This window comes from Nelumbo nucifera, chromosome 8, assembly GCF_055504915.1.
Source record: "Nelumbo nucifera cultivar China Antique chromosome 8, China Antique-T2T, whole genome shotgun sequence".
Lineage (NCBI taxonomy): Eukaryota > Viridiplantae > Streptophyta > Magnoliopsida > Proteales > Nelumbonaceae > Nelumbo > Nelumbo nucifera.
The window spans coordinates 53,870,854-53,890,483 of record NC_142656.1 but is presented as its reverse complement, the minus strand read 5'-3'; the positions used below and the strand labels follow the sequence as shown (position 1 = coordinate 53,890,483).

At 39.5% G+C, this 19,630-nt stretch overlaps 1 protein-coding gene across 3 annotated transcripts in view; it reads left to right on the top strand.

Moving 5' to 3' along the window:
• The first annotated feature begins 1,390 nt into the window (after positions 1–1,390).
• Positions 1,391–19,630, top strand: part of LOC104601614 (TMV resistance protein N-like) — a 41,744-nt gene continuing 23,504 nt past the window's right edge. Inside the window, exons 1-2 of one of the 3 annotated variants that reach the window (XM_088892970.1) lie at positions 1,391–2,000; positions 10,730–11,831. In XM_088892970.1, the coding sequence (XP_088749096.1) occupies positions 1,513–2,000; positions 10,730–11,831 (1,590 nt within the window). In that variant the 5' untranslated portion in view covers positions 1,391–1,512. Of the gene's footprint in view, positions 2,001–2,366; positions 2,693–10,729; positions 11,832–19,630 lie in introns of those variants that run through there. The other 2 variants (XM_010265018.3, XM_088892971.1) reach the window with 2 other exon arrangements.

Here is a 19,630-nt window from a genome sequence, read left to right as displayed (position 1 = left end):
GGAATGAGATATCGAAATGATTCATGAGCTTTTTGGCCCAAGGGATGCTAGTGCAATTTTGAATATTCCCTTGTCTTATGCTAGTCAAGAGTACTAGCTGTATATTCAGTAAAGTTAGGATATAGGGTTGCAAGGGATCTTAATACCACTATCTCTCAAGCTGTTATTTCGGGTGGATGGGATAAGCTATGGAAGCTTCCTATTCCGCCTAAGGTGAAGAGCTTTGTTCGGCGGGTTTGTAGGGGGTGCTTGCCCTGTAAAGACCAGCTTGCTAGGCATGGCATCTAGTTAGATACTTCTTGTCATCTCTGTAATACTAACGTTGAAAGTCTAAGCCATGTCTTGTTATCATGTCCGTATGCTCAAGCTTGTTGGTCTAAGGCTGGCATTAGCGCAAATGTGTCTAATCACGCCTCTTTTGCTGATTGTCATCTTGAGTTTTTAGCAGAAACTGATTATGACAAGTCTAGACGTGCTTGCATGGTTTTGTGGAGCATCTGGTCTCAACGTAACTCAAAGCTGTGGAAGAATAATTTTAAGCTGCCTGATCATGCTGTTACTGGGAGTTTGCAGCTTCTCCATGATTGGAAGCAACTTCAAATACAGAAGCGATTGGGCATGGTTATTAATCTTAACCACCAAGGTGACGGTAATTGGCGTGCTCCCCCTCCTGGTTCCTTCAAGTGTAATGTTGATGCTGCCTCTTTCACGAGCAGTAACCTCACTGGGTTTAGGATAGTTTTACGTGATGAGCTTGGTGCCTTCATGAAAGGTTACACGTCCACAGTTCCTGGTCTATTCGTTTCAAAAGAAGGGGAAGTAATGGCCCTTATAGCAGCAATTAAATGGGTGACCAGCATGGATATCCAGAATGTGGTATTTGAAATTGATGCCCTAATAGTATGGAAAGCCCTTCGTGCTCCAGCTTTAGACCTATCTGAATTTGGCTCCCTCGCTCATGAGTGTTCCTCGTTAATCCTTGTATCTGGCATGAGCCTCTAGCATTTGTGAAGGATTTGCTTGTTTGTGATATTTCTGGTTGATTAATGCATTGTAGTTTATTCTCAAAAAAATTATTCATCGGAGATGTTCCCAATGCACGGTGGATGTGCATGAGACACGCCCAAGTGTGAGTAGCAGATCCCATTACGTCAGATACATAGAGTACGCCTCCCACTAATGTCTCAGCGCATCACAGCCGTACATTAGTAACGTCCTTCTACGGTAACATTATGTACGAGAGATGCTCTCAATGCACGGCTGCGATGGGATGTTAGGTTGGTGTGAGGCGCGTTTTGTGAGAGTTAATCCTGATTCCCAGCAGCGGATACAGCCGCCCAAATACAGTACAGGAGTTTGTAAGTAATAAGACAAGCGAGAAACGGAATGAGGTAGTGTGTATTCGCTCAGGCTGTTTTTGTTCTTTGTTTCATACACAGATAATTCACATTTCACACTCCCAGCTTATTCACGCGTTTAGAAACTCACCTGTTTCTCCAGAACTTTCGTTCCATGGCTGCGACGAGGACCGGGCGGAACTACGACGTCTTCCTGAGTTTCAGAGGCGAAGACTCCAACAGTTACTTTATCGATCACCTGTACACTGCTTTGGATGAAAGGGGAATCCGCACATTCAGAGACGACGACCAACTCAAGACAGGAGAAAACATATCTTCAGAACTGCTAAATGCAATAGAAGAGTCAAGGGCATCGATAATTGTTTTCACGGTGAATTATGCTTCTTCGACATGGTGCCTGGACAAACTTGTGAAAATCCTGGAATGCAGGAAAACAGGAGGCCGATTAGTGCTTCCCGTTTTCTTCGATGCCGATCCGTCGGATGTTCGGAAACAGAGCGGGAGTTACGAGGAAGCATTTGCCAGACACGAAGAAGAGTATTACGAGGTGGTGAAGATGAAGGAGAAGGTGCAGAGGTGGAGGACAGCTCTCACCGAAGCTGCCAATTTGGCCGGGTGGGATGTACGAAATGCTAACAAAAGGTAATTTTGAATCAGTTCCCGTCTGCTATTTGTTCTGGCAAAAATTATATGATAACCGTATACTCTGGTAACTTTGGGACTTAGATGACTATAAGTTTTTCAGTTAATTTTTGGAAAGTTCAAAATCCCTTTTCTCCAACCGCTAATCCAAACTATATCTCTTCCGCTGTTTTATTATTTTTATCTTTTGTCTTTGCAATCGTATAAAGTTGGATTTTGGTTTCTTCCCTTTTTCCTAAAATAAATGTCACAGCGATGGTTGATTTCTGAAGGAATATTTATTTTCTGTAGTTATCGTTTTGGTAGGCGTCGAGAAATACATGGTTGTTTATTCTCAAGATGAAAATCTGTTACAGTATGGGATGCTCTTGTGGGGGTGTTTGGGTTCCCTCCCTCTAACAGATAGCTTGTAGAGGTGAGTTCTCCTAAAGCACATATCAAATGGTATCAGAGCCTACACTATGCCTCCCAGTTGCAACCATGCGGCACAGGTGGTGACGTCGGTATTTGTAGTGTTCGGCCTGGACTAGGTGGACTAGTGCAAAGCCAGCCTGCGTAAGCGCCGGGACTGTGGAGCATGGTGGAATGTTACGATCCATTTGTTCCATGTTGGTAGTATGAGATGCTAACGTGAGATATCCCACATCGGTAGTATGGGTGGGTTCCCTCCCTCTAACTGCTAGCTTTCAGGGGTGAGTTCTCAAGCACATATCAAAATCATTTCTCATCAGGTTTTTCCCAATTCCTAACGTACAGCGCGGTTCCACGCTCTTCCAGATATTGAAGAAAGCTCAGCAATCTTTGTCTGACATTCTTTGGTTTTATGTTCAATCTTGACATAGTAAAATCTAGATCAGCTCTAATCTTTTCTTAAACAAGATGGTAAAAATTGATCAGTAGCAGGGAGACTGATTGATAACTAGTCCTTGGGAGATGTTGGCACCAGCAAAAATTATCTGATATCCATATACACTGGTAACTAATCTTATTGGAACATTGAGACAGAAATGGTCTCTGTAAATGTGATAGACTTGCAACAATTTTAGGAAGTCCCAGCAACGAGATTGGCTGCTGTTGGCACTGTGTATGGTCAAGGTTTCATACTAAGTTCCAAGTATCAACCTAGTTCCAATTTGAAACATAGATAATATTTCGAAATTCTGGTGAAATTTCAAGAAAAGAAGCTTAGGGTTTATGATCTTTCATTGTTCTAGATTTTTTTTCCTTTTTTAATCAAGAACGATTGAAAGGCTTTTATTAAGGAAGGAGATGAAACACTCCTAGGAGGACAACCTACAAGGAGGAAACAAAACAAGATGAAGTACAATATGACATAGAGTTAAATAAAACAGAAATGAAGAACATAGAAATACAATTGCGCTTACTGATCAACCCCAGGGCCTGATTCCCTGTGCTAGATTTGGTCTTCTAAACTAGCCAGTGCATTTGCTGAGGCCTTAGCTGATCTGAGGGCCTACTTGAATGATGGGAGCACAAAAATGTTGAAGGGATTATTGAAAGAGCATTACTGTGAAAGAAACACCTTCACTGGTGGGAGCAGAAAAACTCAACGGAACTAGTTTGATCTTGAAAACTGCTACAACTCTGGAGGGGCTTGGATCACTGAAAGAGCAACCATCAAAATTGTATTTAATTATATGTTCATTTACTAAAACACCCCTATAGTTTTATGGACTTACTAAAACCTACCTTATAAGTTTGTGTTTTACTAAAACACACCTATAGTTTGCAACTGATTTACTTGATTGTTGATTGGCTTTCCATTAAGAATTGTTTATACTACCATTTGGAAATGGTCATTTGACGACCTAAACTGAGTAAAATGTTTAAGGGCATGGACTCATGGTTATTAATTCTAAAAATGCCCCTAGCACTTCATATCAAGCTTTTAGAAAGAAAACTCTCCCCCTCTCCTAAAACAAGTCTAATTAAAATTGTTCTATCGTTAAATCTTTTAACATGTACAATTTCATTTTTAAATCTTTATCTACTATTATCACTACACAATTTCTATTGTTTACCTCTCCTATGTACCATAATTTGTAGCCATCAATTTCTTTAGTTTTTTTTTTTTTTTACCTTCCCATTTACTTTCTCGTATGCTTGCAATATTAACCCATCTCTTCATAGTATCTACTAATTCAATAGTTTTTCCTATTAGTGTTCCTACATTCCAAGTGTCTAAACGAAGTTGTGTTTCTTGGACTAGCTTCTTTACCTGCCCCCATCCACATGGATGTTGGAACCCTTGCCTATTTGACACCACAACTAGGCATTGCCGTGGTGGGTTACTTATAGGGACCATCCTAGCAAACCCTTGCCCACTTAACACTACACTCGAGTTAGGGTGCAATCACACTATATCACCCATATAACCCACTTATTTGAACTTCACAAATCAATCCTGCACTAATTTGTTCACCATACCACCTTAAACAACCCTCTTCAATCTATTGATTATAGGGTTTCTACAAATTCCTTTTCATGGACACCCCTTTAGATAGGCAAGAATCTTGTTGACAACCTACATATGTGAAGTTCTAAGACTATGCATATACTGACTCACCACACTTACAACATAGGATATATTAGGTCGAGTCAAAAGAAGCCAACCAACAAGTCTTTGATAGACACCCTTGTTTGGAAGAATATCTCCATCATCAATACTAAGTTTATGATTGGGGTCCATTGGAGTTTCAATTGGCTTACACCCCAGTTTCCCAACCTCATGAAGGAGATCAAGGACATACTTTCCCTGCGAAATGAATATCCCTCCCTTTGACCTTGCCACTTCAATTTCGAGAAAGTACTTGAGATACCCGAGATCTTTGATCTGAAATTCAAAAGCAAGAAATGACTTTAGTTGGTTTATCTTAGAATGATGATCTCTACTGACAACAATATCATCAATGTACACTATCAATTGGGTTACTAAGCCATTAACCCTTCTTATGAATAGAGTATGGTCTGCCTGTGATTGTGTGAACCAAATTCTAAGAACAACTTTTCTGAATCTATCAAACCAAGCTCTTGGAGACTGCTTAAGCCCATAAAGAGAATTAGGGATTTTTTCAGACGGCAAACCTTCCCCTCACTATTAGGGAAGCTTGCCCTCGGGGGTAGATCCATATAAACCTCTTCTTGAAAATCTCCATTGTGGAAGGCATTCTTCACATCTATTTGGTATAGAGGCCATGAATAATGAGCAACAAGTTACAAGTGACATGATGACTCGAATAGAGTTCATTTTGACTACAAGATGAAAGACTTTTGTGATAGTCAATCCCATATGTTTGAGTGTACCATTTTGCCACCAACGCTTTGTATCTTTCAATTGCTCCATCAGCCCGATGTTTAATGGTATACACCCATTTGCAGCCCACTAGAAGTTTACCCTCAGGAAGAGGAACAAGCTCCTAGGTGTGGTTCTTTATGAGGGCTTCCATCTCTTGGTTCATAGCATCCTTCCACTAAGGGGACTACATTGCATCTGAAACATTACAAGAAATAGAAACAGAGGAGATAGCAGAAATATAGGCATAATAGGAAGGCGGAAGAGCGTCATAAGAGACATAATTAGTGATGGGGTAGGCAGTGCATTTTCTTTTTCCTTTTTGAATTGCAATGGGAAGGTCAAAGTTAGATTGTGGGATAACAGGCTTGATAATAGTAGAAATAGGAAGTTAAGGCTTGCTTTCAAAATTACCTAGAGGCGGGTGATTAGATTGTTGTGGACATTCATGCTTAGGAGTAACCTTCTTTTTGTGCCTTATGAACCACTGCTGCCAAGACCGCTGCTAAGGAACATGAGGAAGAGGACGAGCAGGAATACTATTATTACAAGTAAGAAGGGAAGAAGATGGACCAAGAATGTCCATAAAGGATGGAACAGGAAAACTGAAGAGTGTTCGATCTTCACTAACACTCTCCCCCTGAAGAAAAGGATGAGTGGGTTGGAAATACAAAGTAGACTCAAGGAATGTAACATCCTTGGATGCATACCGTTGGGCAAAGTGGTGATCGAAGCACTTGTACCCCTTTTGGATTGGAGAATAGTCTAGAAAAATGCATTTGATAGATTTAGGATTAAGTTTAAGACAAGAACTCATATCATGAACAAAGCAACTACAACCAAAGACTCTGAAAGGCAGACAAAAAATGAGACCTTTAGGGAAATGAAGTTGATGAAGAGATTGAAGGCCAAGGGTCTGTGAAGGAATTTTGTTAATGAGATACACTGTTGCTTCAACTGCATCCCCCTAGAAGCGAATCGACACATGCATTTGGAAGAGTAGGCCTCTAGCAACTTCAATGTGTCTATTTTTTTTCTTTGTTACACCATTTTGCTACAAAGTATAAGAATATAAGTTTTGAACAATGGAAGGAACTTCATCTCAACTCTTCATCAAGTATAACCATGTATATCTAGAGTAATCATCAATGAACAATATAAAATATTTATAGCCACTCATACATGGAATAGAGTGTGGGCCTCAAACATCATCGTGTACCAAGTTGAAAGCAGCATAACTCTTATTATTTACAAGATATGTGGTTTTACATTGTTTTGAGAGATGACAAACTTCACATTGCATACCCAAACCAGACATAGATTGACACAAGATTCGAACTCGCCTTCGCTTCAACATGACCCCCCCCCCCTTTTCAACTAGTGCTATGCATCTTCATTCTTCTTATTATAAAAGTTTTTTATTAAAACTAAAGAAAAATGATATTCTTCTTCCCCCTCATCCTCCTCTCCTCTTAAGGAGGCTCACACCTCATTGTGTTCGGGAGGCTTATTCCTCTTACATTCTGAACTATACCCCATGCCTCTAGGTAGCGGAACGCCTCGCATCATGCCTCCGCGTTTTAAAACATTGATTAGAACCACTTGAGGTAGGGGACCTACACTTCTCATGCTGAGTCAATAGGATCCTAAGCTTCTCCATCACATCAGAGGGGTCATGTGTAGGAGCTTGAACATTAGAAAGAGGACAATTAACACTAATAGTAGCAAGATGAGCATTTCCCTTCTTTGTTGTTTTATACTTTTCTGGCTTCAAATGTGGATTCAGTTTCCAACACGTCCTTGGTATGTTTTGCCTTCTTGCAGTATTCACGTGCCACTTCATCAAGATTTTCATTAATACCCTATCTATTTATACTCTGCTTGGATTTGGAAGACATGTAAGTAAAATGGTCCACCACTGAAGTCTGCATCATAGCAACCCTTCTACTTTCCTCTCCCTGTACCAGGGAGTATGTAGTAGCAAGAAAAACAATATTTGCACTCAAGATATGTTGTCGAGTAAAATCATACTCAGCATTCAACCCTACCAAGAAGTCAAGCACTCGGTTCTTCTCAACATATTCCGGTATTGTTCACCATCCTCAAGATTTTTCCATTCCAAGGCCTCTAGATGGTCCATTTCTTCCCATAAAGATTACAAGGAAGAGAAGTACATGGCTACAAACCTCTCACTTTAACGCATATTACAGGCTTCTCTTCAAAGTTGGTAGGCTTTGGCTGTATTTTTTGCCTGGTAGTATGTGGCTGTTACATGATCCCAAGTATCCTTGGTAGTGGAGAGTAGGGGTGCTAATGGATTGGTTCATGATCCGATCTGATCTGAGATCCGATCCTATTTGGTCAAATTCAGATCACCCCAGTTCGGATTTGGATTGGATAATAGGATCCGATCAGAAATCGGATCGGATTTGGATCACCCCTTATCCGATCTGATATATATGCTATATGTTTATTTATATAAATATATATAATACACATATATGTTATTTATTTATTTATAAATATATTATTTATATTATATTTTCGTAAATTAGTTATATTATTTATTTATTTATAAAAACATGTATATATATGACAAAAATACTTGTATTTTTTGTTTTTATTTATTTAAATTGGTGCATTTTTTTTTCTTTTAATAATTTATTAATTTTTAAAGAAAACAAATCAGATCGGATCAGATCCAAATATCCGACTTCCCAATCAGATTCGAGTTCAGATCCATGTCTATTAGATCCAATCAGATCTGTAATTAACAGTGTTGGATTGGATTTGGATATACCCTAATTCGAATCCGATCTGATCCGTTTGCATCCCTAGTGGAGGAACATGTAGTTACGGGCAATATGTGATTGCATTGAACACACCAGCCATGGCATTACCAAGGAATTGTTCTATTTCCATTTGGCAAATTTGACCAATTAACATTGTTGGATCGGATTTGGATATACCTTGATTTCTGATCTGATCCGTTTGCGTCCCTAGTGGAGAGGAACATGTAGTTATGGGCAATATGTGGTTGCATTGAACACACTGGCCATGAAATTACCAAGGGATTGTCCTATTCCCATTTGGAAAATTTGGGGTCATTAGGTTTCAGCTTCCCCTCCTTACCAATAATGAATCGTAGCTTACCCTTACCTTCAATAGTAAGCTTGGCTGATTGAGACCACTCTAGGAAGTTGGTTCCATCAAGATTCACATCGGTTATCATACCACTAGAGACATCAACATTGCCTGGGAGCACTCTGGAAACAATCTGTACTTCCTTAGGCAAGTCCATTTGATTTGGATAGGTTTCTTGATAGTTTTACAACACTCCAACAACCAACCAATGCACACTAGACCCACCAAAACAGGGAAACACTTGGTTGGAGTCCAATAGGAGGCCAAAAACTGGACTGCTGGCAATACCAACCTTGGATGAATCACTTCCCATACCTCTACAAAAGTTAAATGAATCAAACACAACAAGTGTCAAGCAAGTACCAACCTTAGATGAGGAAAAAATCCAAACACCAAACCAGGAAACATCATAGGAGCATCAAATGAAGATGAGAACCATACCATAAAAATCCCTAAAAGCAGGTGCACCAAAGTATACCAGTTTCAAGGGTTGCCACCGTTACCTGTACGGACTGCTGATGTCATCCGACAGCAGTTTGATGTCAATAGGCCTTCTTAAGTTCGAGCGGAGAGGAAGAAGAGAGGAAGATAGCTTGTAACGATGAGAAGAACCATTGGAAACAAGATAAAAAGAGGTAGATAACTTGTAATATGATGAGAGAGAAACAAAGACACTTGGAATGAGATAGAAAGGAATTAACTTATGGCATTACAAGTAGTCAATGAGGGCATTATTGGAATAACAATCTGATCATGGACGAAGATCTTAAGCATGAAACTATCTCTTTTTATTATGGTTATAGATTATATACACTTACAAGAATGCCCTTATAGGACAAAATTAAGAAAAGAACAAGATAATATACAACATGAGCTATGATAATATAATGCAATGCTCCTAATCTCTACCCTTCCCTTCAAACTATTGCACCGACAGAAGCATCAGTTTGTCAACAATGAAAAGATGTGATCTTGTTATAACCTTGGTGAAAATGTCAGCAATCTGCATATGAAGGCAACATGAGGAAGAGAGATGGAGCCAGCAAGAAACAAGTCTTGAATGAAGTGACACTCAAAGACCCCCCCCCCCCCCCCCCCCCCCTGAACTTCTAGGTTCCATCACTTTGCCCCTTTCTTTGCTAACGGGGTTGACAGTGAAGTGAAAATTACTAAATTGCCCTTTTGAGAAGTTAGCTAATGGTAATGGCAAAGTGCTAGAATCTAGAAGAATAAGAGGTCTTTGTCGCTAAACAAAGTTTGGGGGGCTAAGTGTCATTACACCCCAAGTACAGGGTGTCTGCCTGTAATTTATTCTAAATTATGTAATTTATTGCAACACCACATTATTGTAAATTTGTGATCAATATTGCATAGGCTCTCCTTAATAGCCTGTTGTGTTGGACACACTTCTGAGTCTCTGAGTCCAACACTTGATGGATTATTGAGGGCATTTCTACATAACATTTCCTTTTTATCTCCTAGGTTGTTTGACATAAATGGGCAGTTAATCTACAAGATGAATCCATTTTTTGTATCAAATGTCACTTGGTAACAAAGGCAACTTATTTTGATGGTACATAATGTTAGGATTCAAAAAAATATAATTTATTTTAATTGTATACTTTCCTATAGACATGTTGGCGAATCCATGTTTTCTCATCTTGCTGAGTCAGACTCTTGGACACACGTTGGGTTCTTACTCCTGTGTCTATATCCATGCTATACTGATTGTGATGCACATTATTATGAATCTTATATCAGAAGACAAATGGACTTTTATTATATGTATAATAATAATAAGTGTAAGGCGTGGTGGTTAGGTGCACCTCCAAAAGTGCCTTCCTAGGGAACACCTTGACAACCATGAAATTCATTGATAATACTTTTAATTATTTTGACTGTTAAATCAATTTCTATGACAAATGCAGTGGATTCCCCAAAACTGAAATTGACCCAGAATTTGTTTTTTTTTTTTTTCCATGGTTTCTTTTCCTTCTCCATGTATGTAACATATAGGATAGCCCATTCAGTGGAATTAGAAAATGTTTAAACCATATCGTTTAGTTATTTAGATGGTTGGTATAGATTTTTTCATTAGTCCAGTATTTGTTACTTTCAGTTTTGTTTTAGTTGCATTATTTATGAGCCTACATGCTAATATTTCAGTAGGAGCAACCAAATGACATTTATTTTCATGCTGTCTCCCTGTACTGTCTCAAGTAATACATTTTATTGTTGTTTTCTTCCACTATATTTGAATCATGATGGGCAGAAACCAGTCGAAGTTTATTCGTGGAATTGTGGAAGTGGTTTTAGCTACATTGAATCAAACACATTTGAATGTCGCCACCTACCCAGTTGGAATAAATTCTCGTCTAGAGGACTTGAAGTCATTATTAAATCTCTGGTCAAATGATGTTCACATTGTAGGAATTTGTGGCATGGGTGGAATAGGTAAGACGACAATTGCTAAAGCTGTCTATAATGCACTCTTCCGCAAATTTGAAGGTGGTTGCTTTCTTGCAAGTGTTAGAGAAACTTTAGAGCAGCCTGATGGTCTACTTGATTTACAGAGAAAACTCCTATCTGATATTCTATTGAAAGAGGATGTAAAGATGAGCAATGTCGATAGAGGAACCCATTTGCTTAAAGAAAGGCTCTCTTGTAAAAGAGTTCTTGTCATTCTTGATGATGTAGCTTATTCAAATCAATTAAATTTGTTAGCTATAAAGCGCAACTGCTTTGGCATGGGAAGCAGAATCATTATAACAACCAGAGATGAGCATGTGTTACATGAGCTTGAAGTTGATTGTATATACAAGGTCAAAGAATTGGATGAGCATGAATCCATTCGGCTCTTTAGCTGGCATGCCTTCAGAAAAGACCAGCCCATGGCAGAATTTATAGAGCTTACAAAATGTATAGTCAGTTATGTTGGAGGGCTTCCTCTAGCTCTTGAAGTTTTGGGTTGTTTTCTGTCTGACAACAGAAGCATACTTGAATGGAAAAGTGCTTTGGATAAACTCAAAAGAATTCCTTATAATCAAATTCAGAAAAAGCTTAGACTATGTTTTGATGCTCTAGATGATAAAGAAAAGAGTATATTCCTTGATATAGCATGCTTCTTCATCGGAATGGACAAGGATTATGCAGTTAAAATACTTGATAGTTGTGGTTTCTTCTCAGAGTTTGGAATCAATGTTCTCATTCGTAGATTTCTTCTTACAATCAATGAAAAGAACGAGTTGAGGATGCATGATCTGATACGGGACATGGGAAGAAGGATTGTTCATGAAGAATCTCCTAAGGAGCCTGGAAAGCGCAGTAGACTGTGGTTCCATAAGGATGTTCATGATGTTTTAACAAAAAGCACAGTAAGAAGCATTGCATGTACTTTTTCTTCTTCATGCAGCTACAACATGAAAATGTACAAATCTGTACATATACATGCATTTATAAAACTCTGAAAATGAATGAATATAATTAAGCATATATTTTAAACACCATAAACAAAAATGGGTTTTTTTTGGTAATTGAGGAAAGAAATGGGCTACACAGAATAGGAGTAGCCATTGTTTAAAGTACCGATATGCACGCACAAACAGGTGTATCGGGTGCTCCAGAAAGCTAACGATACATTACGATATACCTGATATCGTATAAAAAATTTGAACCTTAGGGGTAGCCCTTACAAAAAATGGGATTCAGTGTTTAGTTGCATCCTTATTTTCTTTTTTTTTGGGTATTATAACTGATACTCCTAAGTTTTATATCATGTTTTTCCTTTTCTAAGGCTTGTCTTCATGCAAAGGAGGTGGAAACTCTGTTTACACCATCAGAGATTGATAATATAGCTTTGTCTATTTTGACTGAATAATTTCCCACCCCTTTTATTTTGAAACAAATAGAGCCTAAATTGTGTTTACACCATCAGAGATTCTTACCTTAAGTTCTGTACAAAAATTTCCCCCTGAAAATAAAAGCACATTAAATTCTGTTATTTATAATGTTTCTCTATTTTCCATCTATTCAGATTTTGTTGCATCAAATATCAATCTTTTGCTTTCCTTTCTTTTAGTGGATAGCTTTGACTTAGTAGTTAGGTTTCAAGAGAGTAGTTCATGAGACCTATATGAACAGAATGTCTTAACATGCAACTATTTTCTAATCATGTTTGTGTTTGCGTGTCACCATCAGCTTTTTCTTTGTATCTCTGATGCAGGATCACAATAGGTAATGGAATGGGACTGCATCATTTAAGCTTTGGAAAAGTGCTTTCACTTTGTATCTTTGATGCAGGATTGCAATAAGTAATAAGTGGGGTTGCCACCCGTTGGAAGGAAGCCATGGATATAGAAATTCAAGCACTCTTGGAGAATGAAAATGACACTTGGAAGCTTGTTCTGCCTCCACCCGACACTTTTGTCATTGGGTATATTCTATCAAGTTGAAGTTTGATGGGAGCCTTGAGAGGTACAAAGCTAGACTGATTGCCCAGGGTTATAAGTAGGAATATGGTATTGACTAAGAAGAGACCTTTTCTCCGATAGCTAAGATGACCACTATACTTATAATTCTTGCCATCTCTGCTATCAAACAATGGGATGCACACCAAGTGGATGCCAAGAATGTATTCTTGCACGGAGACCTAGAAGAAACAATCTATATAAAGCCTCCTCCTAGATATAATTCTGATTCTCATATGGTATGTCAGTTGAAGAAGTCATTGTATGGTCCCAAACAAGCTCCATGAGCTTGGTTTGAGAAATTGCTCTACCATCATTGAGGTCAGGTTTGTTTAGAGTTCAGTTAACTACTCTTTATTTACTCTTTGGAGTTCCTGTAGCATCACTTCTATGTGGATGCTATTCTAATTATATGAGATGACATTGATGGTATTTCCTCTTTGAAGGAGACTCTCAATAATTCATTCAAGATGATCCTTGGTCAGTCGTCTTACTCTTTGTTACTAGAAGTGCCCCATTCTTGCCATGGGTACTTTGTAAACCCGCATAAGTATGCTCTTGATTTAATTAAATTAGCCCACATGACAGATGATAAGCATGTAGATGCTCTTGAACTCAATCATAAGCTATCTAAAGAGGATGGTGAAGCTCTGATTGATATTACTCTCTATTGTTAGTTGGTTGACAGACTCATATATCATACAATGACTCGTCTTGATATCTCTTAGCAGTTCAGATTGTCAGTCAGTTCGTCTCTACTACTAGGCAGCCACATATGATTTTTCTTCAAATTATCTGGTATATTCAGGGGACTCTGTCTCATGGACTCTTTTTCTCCTCATCCTCCATTTACTCGTGGCCTTTGTGCACACTAACTGGGCTGGGGGTCCAAATACTCAACACTCTATTATAGGGTGGTGTGTCTTTCTTAGCGATTCCCTGGTATTCTAAAGTGTAAGAAACAACAAACGGTCTCCAAATCCTCCACTAAAGCTGTGTATCATGTTATGTCCTTTGTTTATAGTGAGTTGGTGTAGCTTTGTGCTCTATTGCATGATCTTGGCTTTTCCCTCTCTTCCTCAATCCCTCTATATGCAGATAATGTTAGTGCAATCAATATTGCCACCAATTTGGTGGTTCATGAACACACCAAACACATTGAGGTCAATTGCCATTTTATTCGAGATCAATTTCTTATTGGACACATCACCCTTCCACATGCGTCTTCTAGACTTTAGTTGGTGGACTTATTCACCAAGACTCTGACACGTGCTCACCATCATTTCCTTACTGACAATTTGATGATTGTCGCATAGCATCAATTTGAGAGGGGGGGTTGTAAAGATATGGGGTGATTCCCCAGTGGAACTATGTTTATATTGTACACCTTTTGTATCATATTTTTTCTTCTTTTGCTTCCTAAATATATGTTTTTTTTTTTCTCTCTTATATGTGAAGGGCGCAATCATCTTTTGAGACTCTTTATTAAGATTAATATAAGGTTGTTTTCTGGGCATGTGAAAAGTACACACCTGGTTCAAATCTTAGTCTCTCAAACTGCCTGACATGTATGAAGAGTAAGATAGAGGATTAGTGTTCAAGAGTTATGGTTTGAGGAGAGGTTTTTTTTTTTTTTTTTGGAAAAAGTAATGTAATTTATTCAGAACATAAAAGAGAGATACAAGACCCAGACCACTAATACTGCCTCGACACAAGTCAAATTACAAGCTCATCCATGATTTAGAACAAAACAAAAGAGATGCATTCTGGTTTTTAAATTCCTCATTCACCAACACCCAGGAACATAGCTTGCCCATGGCACTCTGCACTACTTCATCCAGGCTTTTAAATTTACCACAGAAGATTCTGTTATTTCTTTCAGTCCAAATGGACCATAACACAGCTGCCGGAATGGTACTCCAAACAAGCTTTCCTTTCTTGCTGAGACCCTCAACTCTCCAACACATCAGTAGCTCCTTCACAGATTTTGGCATAGTCCAGCTAATCTCCAAAACCTTAAGAAAAAGGGTTCGATTTGAGGAGAGATGGAGGAGGAAGAGGTGGAGGAAGTGAAGAAGAAGAAGAAGGGTTCGGTCTAGCAACAGTATGGTACTATGCAAGAGAACTATATTGCTATGTCATGGTTATGGGATCTATGGTTCCATATATCAGTAGGAATTATGCATGGATGAAAACTGCCAAAGAAATTTGGGTAAGTGTGGCTAAGTCATATCTTGGGTAGATGGCATATCTGATTCATTGCTGATTCCAAGCAGCTTTTTCTGCTTCTCTCCTGCCCCCTTAGTGTAACCTTAATGTTTCATAGTTCTTCAGTCTCTCTTTGCCCATTCTCCTCGGCTTGTTTTGCGGCCATGGGGTTGCCATGTGCTGGTCACTGTCACTCCACATGTTGGTCTCTGTTGCAGCCTAATTTTTTGCTATTCTGTTCTCTCATTGAAGTAGGTGGTGCTTGGTTCATGGTTCAGAAAGGGGTAGCTCAAGTATAACATTGAAGCATGCTCTGCCAAGAAGGATATGGTGCAGTAGTGTCAAGAATATATATGCCATCCACCTCACATCCACTCCAGATTGTTCTCCTTCTGGCCATCAACTGAAAGAAGATTTTATTTGCTTAGTAAATGTAGAACTGATGCAGCACCACCTGTTAGAAGAAAGAGGAAGAAACAGCAAGAAGAGAAGTAGCAAAGGATAGAGAACAGTCGAAGAGAAGAATTTGTAAATTTCCATTTCTCAAAATATGACTTTTGTTAGATTTAAGTTTTTTACTTCTGTTGTTAGAATGCTGTCAGCATAAGCTGCTGTCAGCATGTTCTTTTCTTTATTTTTGGGGTGTGCCGCCAGGGACCTACTTGTAATTTCTTTGTATCTTATTTGTTACATCAAATTAATATAGAATAGAAGCTGGGCACCGCCAGCACTCATCTTTTGACTCACATTTTTTTTCTTCCTCTTTTCTTCTCTCCTCTCTTCTCTCCTCTCTCTTCTTCCTCTTTTCTTGTAAGAGAACATGGTATCAGAGCACAACTATGGGCAATAGGAGTTGTTTGTTTCGCTGAATTGTATCCATTCAGACTATTTTTCATCGCTTCTTCTAGGTTCTTCCTTGGTCGTAGCACCAAGGTAACCCTAGTAGGAGGCCGATGTTGTGAAGCTTCCTTATTTTCTTTTGGCTGATGCTATGAAGGCTTAGTCGTGAGTTTTGCACCTTTATACAGGTGCTATACAGGGGTGTGTGATCCCCTTTGTCACAGGTATGTACTGTGTTTAAATTGGTCTGTGAAGTGTGGAGATTACAGCAGTATTCTCCTTATTTCTGGACTGTTTAGTTGCTGCCAGTAGCCCTTCAGTGTTGTGTACCTGTTTTTCAGAAGCAGTGTGTGGGGTTTTGTGCCCTAATTGTGACTGTTAGAAGTAGTACTGGTATGAGGACTGGTCTTGTGCACCTGCAGTTTTGTTTTTGACTTGTAGAGCTGCCTTTGAAAATGGCGAATGATGATTCTGCCTCATCTGGGGTTACATCAACCCATAGTACAATAAGTATGGGGACTGAAAGTATGATGTTCCCTTTGCCAATTACTCCTTTAAATGGTCTGACTTACCTGGAGTGGGCCAAAGGTGTAAAACTTTATGTAACAACAGGGGAAAAAGCTGGTTACATAAATGGAAAGGTGAAAAAACCCAAGAGTGGGACTGCTGAACATGCCAGTGGGACCAAGAAAACAATATGGTGATGTCCTGGCTTCTTGCAATTATGGAATCTGATGTGAAGAAGAACTTTATGTGGGCAGGCACTGCAAATGAGATATGGTAACATGCCAAAACCACTTATTCTGAGCAAAGGCACTATGCTAAGATCTACTAGTTACAAGCTGAATCCTCAACCTGTAAATAGGGAAACTGTAGCTTATCATCCTATTATTCAACTCTTACCTTATTATGGAAGGAATTGGACCACTATCAAGCTATAGAATGGAAAAATGATGGTGATGCTGGAGCCTATAAGAAGCTGGTTTCTCAACAATGGGTTTTTGCCTTTTTGTTGGGACTAAACCCCATATATGAGTTCGGATTTTAGGAAGTAAAGAGTTGCCTTCAGTTCAAGAGGTATATGTCCTTGTTCAGTCTGAGGAAAGTAGGCGGAGTGTGATGGTTACAACTGAGGGGGAGCAATAGGTAATATTAGCTGCAATGAGTGGAAATAATATGGGAAAGAAAAATGCCGACAGGAAAGCTGATGATAAGGATAAGTTATGCATCCACTACCAACGTTCAAGACATACACGTGACTCATGTTGGGAGCTCCATGGGAGACCAAAGTGGGCTGTAAAGAACCAAGAATGGGTAAGGTACAAGGTCAGAAGAAGCCTAATACAACACACAATGCAGCAAATGTGGTAACCCGTGAAACTCAGTCTATTGGGGTGCCAACTGATACTACTCGGGAGCACTTCATTGGTTCTGACCCCAAGGAAGACATTATGAACTCTTTCCATAGTTATACCTCCGAAACCCGCTGAACAACAACTCCTGTCTCTCCCACTCGGCTCACTCCCTCCATCTCCTTTATCAATGTACTGTAATAACAAATGAACTTTTCTCCACGAATGCGATGTCTCATCCTGACGAACGACCAGGTATTCATATCCATCTGTAAGAGAAGTGCTATTTTGAAGGTTCACATGATTTTAATGTCTTCTTGAAGGAACAAGAAAGAAAATAGGAATATAAAGAAGAGAGGAAATACATACAGTAAGAAGGAAATGGATGGGTTTGTGGCCGCAAGACGATGGAGGAGATTGCTGAAGATTGAAACCAAGGAGTTTCTGCTTGAAGAGCTGAAAAACAAAGGAGGGGTGAGCTTGAAGATTAGGGAAGGGAAGAAGACCACAATGTTGTTGCACGGTATGGAGATGATTAAATGGTTCAAGGAGTACGTGAAGGAAGCATGCCTCAAAGGTAAACAAACAAATTGGAAGGAGTTGAGAACTCAAGAAGGGAAGAGGTATGTTGTAGAATGTAGAAGAAACAGCAAAGGGGGTTATTTAGCTTTTTCTGAATATTTTGGGAAAGGAAGGAGGCAACTAGTCTACTTTCCTGAAGGTAGACAGGGACTTGGATGGAAGAGAATTAGTGGAATACTGGAAGAGTTTATCCAACATCTGGAAACCTTGTGTTTGGATATACTGAAGGAGAGTGGAAAAACCAACAAACTTTCATCTGAAGATGAAGACCAAGTCCAAGTGCTACTAGCCTCTGGATAGAACAGGCTGGTTGGCTATTCCAGGAGAGAAGAGTGGGGAAGATAAATATGTGGTTCAAGTTAAAAATCTATTTAGCAACTGGAGGAGAGTTGTAGACCTGCTCGTATTACAGCTAAAGTTAAAAGGGATGCTCATTTTAACACCTTTTGAGATCAGTAAAGTGGTGCTTGATCTGACTGAAGACAAGTTAGAGCTCTCAACTATAAGTTTTCAATTAGAATATGGTGCCATTACAATCTCTAAGTGGAACCCATCATCTAACTCTAAAGCGTTCTTCACTGAGGACGGGGTGGTGGCACGAGTTCTAGGTCTGCCCTTTTATTTGTGGAAACAGGAAGTGGCTGCATTCATTTCACTGTTATGTGGTGTTAATCTTGCCAAAGCCTTTTGGGGGGGGGACCTTCAATCAGCAGCTCTTCTATTAAATGGAGTGAAACCAGAAGACATACCCAGAAAAGTGGAGATAAACGTGGAAGAGCGCTTCTACTCAGTTTGGCTGGCTTCCTCCATAGAAGCTACACTGTGGAGGGAGGCTCACAAGGAAAGGGATTAGAAGGTAGAAGAAGAAGCCCTACGTGGAACAAGGAAATTGGTGATCCCGAAGGTTGATGAATCTTTCACCGATTTGGGTAAGCAAACACTGGAGACTTTTAAAGAGAAGGGGCAGATGGGTGGTCAACTACGTGGAGTGCAAGTTATCAGAAGGGAGGGCAGTAAATATTATGCTCAGATGGTTAAAGGTGGCAAGAAGGATGTTTTAAATTCAAGTTATGAAGTGTGAAGTTGTAAAGCCTCACGTGCCAATGCAAGTAAGCACGCGTGGGCCTTTAAAAATTGCTGGGCCTGTTAAAAAAACCAAGGGTGGACCGTGTTCTCAACCTAACTCGGCCCAAATCAAGCCTCAATTAAAAAGGGCGTGTGATTCACTTAAGTCACATGTGAATGGGAAGGGGGAGGCTCCAATAGATGGTAAAAACCATCTATTTCCTTCTCCATTGAGCTCCTCCTCTCATATCTGTGTGCCAGTTGCAGGTTCGGCCACTTCGTCACTGCAATGGGTTCCGACCAAAAAGGTAAACCACTTCTCCCCGGATAAGCGGAATCCCAAAAGCATAAACTGGCGGGATCTAGACCTTCTGGAAGACAGTGACTACTTAGATGAAAAAGGTAGTGATGCTGAAGATGCGACTGATACAGAGAGTTTGGGAAGTCTTGACCTGTAAGAAAACCTTGACATGCTCCAGGAAGGAAGCTTTAATACAGAGATTCTTTTTTTAGAAGGAAGCTCTCAAGGGGAAGATGCGGAGGTGAGGAGTGGAAGTTCAGTTTCAGAAGCCGGGCTTATCACCCCCCCATTTCCATGAGGGAGCAACTCCAACCTCTTAGACCATAAATGGAATTAGTACAAAGTCACAGGACTCTCTG